The sequence below is a fragment of the Choloepus didactylus genome, chromosome 3 (genome assembly GCF_015220235.1).
Source record: "Choloepus didactylus isolate mChoDid1 chromosome 3, mChoDid1.pri, whole genome shotgun sequence".
Classification (NCBI taxonomy): domain Eukaryota; kingdom Metazoa; phylum Chordata; class Mammalia; order Pilosa; family Megalonychidae; genus Choloepus; species Choloepus didactylus.
The window spans coordinates 97056173-97062172 of record NC_051309.1 but is presented as its reverse complement, the minus strand read 5'-3'; the positions used below and the strand labels follow the sequence as shown (position 1 = coordinate 97062172).

The following is a 6000-nucleotide window of genomic DNA, read 5'->3' as shown; positions in this document are numbered from 1 at the left end:
GCCCGGGGGCCCTTTCAGGCTCAACTGGGGTTAAGAGCAAGCGAATATCTGGAGGATGTTTGCACAAAAGCAATTCTTAACGTTGTGCCCCGCGACCGTTTGTCAAACTTAAGCGATACGAGGGAAACCTGCGATTGGCGGTGCAGATATGAGCATCCTTCCTTTGCGGTCCGTGTCCTTCTGCAGCTTCCCAAGAGGCTGACTCCGTCTTCAGTGGTCTAGCCCTTAGGCTCCGGTTCCTGAGGTTGGCTCCGGGGAGGAGGACCCCATGAGGAACCATAGAGAAAGGCAGAGACACAGGGAAAGGGCGGATGGAAGGAGGGACAGACATCAGCCCAAGCCTAACCGCTCCGGAGCCCCGTAATAGTTCTGGTGACTCTGTACTTGAGGGGACTCGCAGAACCCTCCCCCGTCCCCCCTCCGCCACCACCTTTCCGCCTTCCAGGACCAGGCGGATGGCTGCAGTTGCAAAGACAACTCCACTCCTCCCCAACCCCCCAACACAGACGCAAAATCGAGCGAAGTGCACGAGGCAGGGAAAGCAGCGAGCTCTGGGAGAGGGCGGAGAGAGGCGCTGGCAAATCAGCTGTGGGGGCGGTGAGCGGAGGTGAAAGAGGAGGAAGAAGAGGAGGAGGACCACGCGGAAGAGAAGGGGGTTGGACAGTAGGGGTGAAGGAGCCAGGGCGGCGACGCGGGAGAGTCAGGTACGTGCTGGCTTTAGAACAGACCCCGGGGGACCGAGCCCCGCCTTTAGCATCCTTCTGTCTCTCTCCCGCCTTCCCTTCCGACCCTCTGTCTGCTTTTCTCTGATCCTCTTGTGCGTGGAACAGAGAGTGGCAATTTGCCTACAGGTTCGCGGTTTCGCCTCCCACGCCCCCAGCCTCCTGTCGGTTGTGCTGACTGCAGCCTACTCTGGGGACCACCCCTCTCCTGGTGCCGCCTCCGCCCTTCCTGTGCGCTCCTTTTCCTCCCTCGTTCCATTTAAATAATATTTGGGGTTTGTTTAAATAAAAAAAGGGGGGGGGGAGAATTGGAGTTCTGGAGAAGTGTAGGGGCTCAGGTAAGTACCTGTGGATCTAAACGCGCTGGGAGCTTTGGGCATCCTGGAGAAAACCTGGTGGGAAAGGGGTTACCGTGGTTGGTGCCAAGGTGAACACTGTCTGTGTCCAGTCTCTCGACAGTGAGTGGGAACGTGTTCCTTTGATGAGCTTGAGGAAAGTAAGTTTATCTGGCTTTCCACTTGATTTCCATATTCCTCCTTTCTCCCCAAAGGCTGAGAGGTCAGGCTTCTTCTCCTGTGTCCCTTTTCCTTTGGGAAACGCGAGGATGCTCCATTGTGCGTGCGCATCCAACTTTTATTTCTCTTACCTTAAATCCCCCAATCTGCCCTCTGGGGTTTTCTTGTAAAATAAGCAAACTGCTTTGGGCAGATAATTAAACGGACTGCAGGGAGGGCAAGTCAACAGGTGGTAAGGGGTTAACAGGTGCGGGTGCTGGCCTCCCCAGCCCCAGCAGGCTGGCGCGTTTGCGCTGAGAACAGCCGCTGGGGTGGTGCTTCTCTCCACACTGCCGGCGGGTGTGGACAGCGCCTGCACTGGATGGATAGCTGAGGGCGGGGGTGGATGGTCGGGAGGATTAGAGCGAGCGCCGGAGGGCTAGCTGTTGGCCCCAGGTTCAGCCACACCCGAGTGAGTAGTTCTTTTGTTTTGCTCTCCACAATCAACTTGGCAGTCCGCGTCCAGCATGCATTTTAAGGATTTCTCCGGACGCCTCGCCTGCAGCTCCTTTTCTTCTCCTGTGGTCTTCTAAAAGTGCTTGTAAACTTAAACTGTCAGGGGTTGAACCCTGGGAAGTTGAAACAGGGTCATACCCTTTGATGCAACTCCACTTCGGAAAAGCGGTAAGAGCAGCCTAGATGATTCATCCTAATCCGTGTTTAGACCCAACTCACCAAGAGGAATAGGAGATGCTAACTTTTTAATGCAAAAGCTAAAGAAGGGCAGTCTTGTCCCGTGGTTGAAACGAGTCTCACACTTTCGGGGGTTCTGCTCTTTTCTCAGGGGTTTTGCCCTGGGCAGTTTTAATTTTGTTTTATTAAGAAAGTTCTCATTCAAAATGTATTTTGCATCCTCAGTGTGGTGTAAAGAAGTTCATTAGCCATGGATGTATTCATGAAAGGACTTTCAAAGGCCAAAGAAGGAGTAGTGGCTGCTGCTGAAAAAACCAAACAGGGTGTGGCAGAAGCGGCAGGAAAGACCAAAGAGGGAGTTCTCTATGTAGGTAGGTAAGCTCCAAATTTCATTCTGATGTTTATTCATGACTGTTGGGTTGGGGTGATTGATCCTGTAAGTGCTGAAATGCTGGTATGTCTTGCTTGATTCATGTTTGCGTCATCCCTTGTGCAAAGGATGGACTGAGTCAGAGGTGTGAGTGGGTAGGTAATGTGTGTATTTCAGCTAATAGTACAAAATGGGGCTAATCTTTTGTTTTTCCTGAGTATTCAATTTCACAATATTATTTAGGATTTTTTTTGTTTCTTTTTAAAGAAATGGATGTTTCTGTGTATAAGTGACTATATTTCAGAGGACAGTTTTAAAAACACGTCTTTTAAAAAATCAAGAATATTCTTAAGAAACGAAGTCACTTGACTTCGATTTCTCATCATGATTAATCTTTCTTAAGTTTTTGTATTTTTTTTTTATTAAAATAAGACAGAGACCTACTATGGCCTTAAAATAGAAAGAACAGATTAGTCTATGGTGACGTTCCCCTTTGTGACCATTTGGTAGGCTGGGAATTAAGAGCTCAAGAAAATACTTGAAAGTTGTTACTTCTATCTCTATTCAGTATTTTAGACATTAATATAGTTTGTTTATTAAATGACACATAGTAATACAGTTGATTCTTGTTCATAATTCTCACTGTGGAGTATACACCCAGACCATGACCCTCATTAATATATGTAATATATATATATATATATGTATATATATATATATATTTATCTAGGACTGTGTTGAGTATTATTTTATAAACCACTTCAAATTCCTTGGGGAAGGAGTGATATAAGAGGCATAGATTCACACGTATTCTGCCCACTCTTCCTCTCTGCTTACCCTTCTGCTCCTTTGAACTTTTCCACCTTCTTCAGTGGCAGTTGTAGCAGCTGTAGCCATAGGATGAGCAATAAGGTGGAGTTTGCCAGGTGATTTTTATGAATGCTTCTCATCAAAATTTACATCAGATTATCTTTTTCTTACTGTTGTTCATAGACTCCTTTTTGTGTTGACTTGATCTTATCACAAATCTTTGGTTAAATTACTTTTTCTTCCTTTACTTTAAAACATGTTTTCAGAAAATCATTGCAATAAACAGTGTTAGCAAGAGAAAAACTTGAATTAATTTAAGTGTTTTGTGAAGTGTGAACTACATCACTTCAGGTGGAATTTGGAATCCTGAATAAGTGACATACACATTATTAGTATCTTTATATTTGCCCTCCGTTGTCCAACTTGTGCAAGTGCACAGTAGTAACTGACTTGAGTTGCTTTCTTTGAGGATACTAATATTCACTCCATTAGTGGATAATCCCCAAAATTGTGGAATGTTAATTTCATGCATTGTCTTTCCCAGTTTATGAATAGCTTTTATCATCTGAAACTCATTTTATTTGTTTTCATTGTCAATTATAAGTTTGGAAAAAATTATTTTTCAGAGATTAATTTTGTTACTTGCTCTGAGATATATAAAAGTGTAACTTGTTTATTTGTCACACATTTTAAAAATCTCTTCTATCACAAGGTTTAAAACAGTAAATTCTATTAACTAGTTATGTTCTGAAGTCTAATTGAAAGTTGAACTTATACAAAGGATTTAGGATGAAAAACGACGATGTGAAGACTCAGTAGTGTGGTGCTAGATTTGGCAAATGTTTTCTCTAAAGGGCCAGATGGTAAATATTTTAGGCCATATGATCTCTGCCTCAGTGACTCAACTCTGCTGTTGTAGTGTGAAAGCAGCCACAGACAATAATCAGCATGGCTATGTCACAGGAAAACTTGATTTACAAGAAGAAGGTGTAGATCAAATTTGGCACATAGGTTGTAATTTGCTGACTCCTGGTATAACAGAAAGAAAATGGACTTGGTGTCAGACAAACCTGAGTTCTAGTCCAGGTTACACTTCTGGGATTCTGGAAAAGTTAACGTTTCTGAGCATCACTTTCTTCATTTGTAAAAATATAACTTAAAAAATGTAACTACCTTACAGAGTTTTTGTGAGACCATCATACTAAAGCAGAACATGTAAGCCATAGAGCACATTTTCATATATAGGAGCCATGGTTGTTATTATTAAAGAAACTCTCCACATAATAATTTTTTTCCCATACTTTCTTTTAGTCTTTTGTCCTTCATAACAAGAACCATTATCAATAACTAGTTTGAAAGATTGGAAGTGACCAACAAAAATGATCTAATTTCACTATATCGTGAAGAAGTTTGGCAGACTATCTTCATAAGCCTCATAAGAAAAATAATCTCATTACTCTATAATAATGTATTATATTTTTGGCAATCTTTTAATTAATTGAAGAAATACCATAATAATCAGCATTGTTTTTATGATTTTTTTCTCCCTTTGCAATACCTTTGTAAACAAATATTCAATAACATAATAATAACCATCAATTTAATAGACTAACATTTTCTCTTAACCAATGACTCAGACATCATAAATTGAGATTCAAATTCAAAAGCAAAGCGATTTTAATTCTCTTTATATAGTACCAAGTATTATAATAGTAATAGCAAGAAAAGGATGATCTTCAAAGATCTTCTCCCACTCTGCTCAACAGTAACAAACTTCATAAAGGCAAGCCACAAGGTCAAGGTCTCTGCCTTCTAAATTGGCAGTCCCCAATGCTTGTGAGAATATCATCAATTCCCCAGGTGGGGAAATTTAATATTTCCACATTTTCCCCTAGTCCCTCAAGAGGGCTTTGCAGGTACATTTTTATTCTCTGCCCAAATTTCTCTGACTTGTATTTCAGGCATGACTTTTGATATCTCCACTCTGCACCCTGTGAGGTCATGAGAGATAAGAAAGAGTTGGGTGTGGACCATCTCAGCTCAGGGGAGCCATCAACTGTGGTGTCCCTTCAGTTTTTCCACCTTGGTAGTCACATGGCTACTTCACAGAAAAGTGCTTGACACCCATTTTCTAGCCAAATCTCATCAATTACAAATTACTCATCAGTTAGAGGTTCATCATCAACTTCAGGTTACTGATAAACCATTGTGACAGCAAAGAACAGGTGATTGGTTTGAAACATAGCAACCTCATTAGAACTCTCATTTATCTTGGATTTAGTATACACTGCATGATTTACTATTGCAAGGGCCATTTTACTGAGGGCAAATTCTCAGGTATTACTGAAGCTAAGAGGAAAGGTCACAGAACAACTGCTCCAATTGTTAGGCATTTTTTCTACTACTCATTTTTTAAATATGAAGTGGGGGTGGGGTCTAGGGATAAGAAACATTCTTTTAAATACAGGCTGTCCTCACTTTGCATAATTCCAATGTATGAGAATTTCAATTTCAGTTTTCCATTGTTAGTTAAATAACACCCATCCCCTAACAACCACAGTACATAAATTGGGAGTAATGGCATAAAGTACAAACTTTGCTGCTAGCTCTTCAGCCCACAAATCACTACATAAATAATAAATAACAAAGTCCCCTTAAACCAGTAAGCAATCATATCACTTCTTTCAAAGTCTGTCAGTGCTTGTCACGATACATCTGTTACTCAGTTCAGGTGTGTGGTTGTGTGGCCTGCCTGTCTCCCAGGGACAAACCCACATGGTATTTTACAAAAATGGATAATGGAAAGAGGAAATTGGCCAGCAAAGATGAAAGTGCAGCAAAAAAATGAAGTGAAAACGCTGGAAATAAAATTGGAATCAAACATAATTTGATTTATACAAGAAATAGCTGA

The 6000-nt window shown here is 41.8% G+C and overlaps 1 protein-coding gene across 3 annotated transcripts in view; it reads left to right on the top strand.

Annotated features, from left to right (window-relative positions):
- The first annotated feature begins 561 nt into the window (after positions 1-561).
- SNCA (synuclein alpha) overlaps positions 562-6000 on the top strand; it is a 164181-nt gene continuing 158742 nt past the window's right edge. Inside the window, exons 1-2 of one of the 3 annotated variants that reach the window (XM_037830256.1) lie at positions 562-704; positions 2135-2280. In XM_037830256.1, coding sequence (XP_037686184.1) covers positions 2160-2280 — 121 coding nt within the window. In that variant the 5' untranslated portion in view covers positions 562-704; positions 2135-2159. Of the gene's footprint in view, positions 705-1036; positions 1061-1617; positions 1901-2134; positions 2281-6000 lie in introns of those variants that run through there. The other 2 variants (XM_037830257.1, XM_037830255.1) reach the window with 2 other exon arrangements.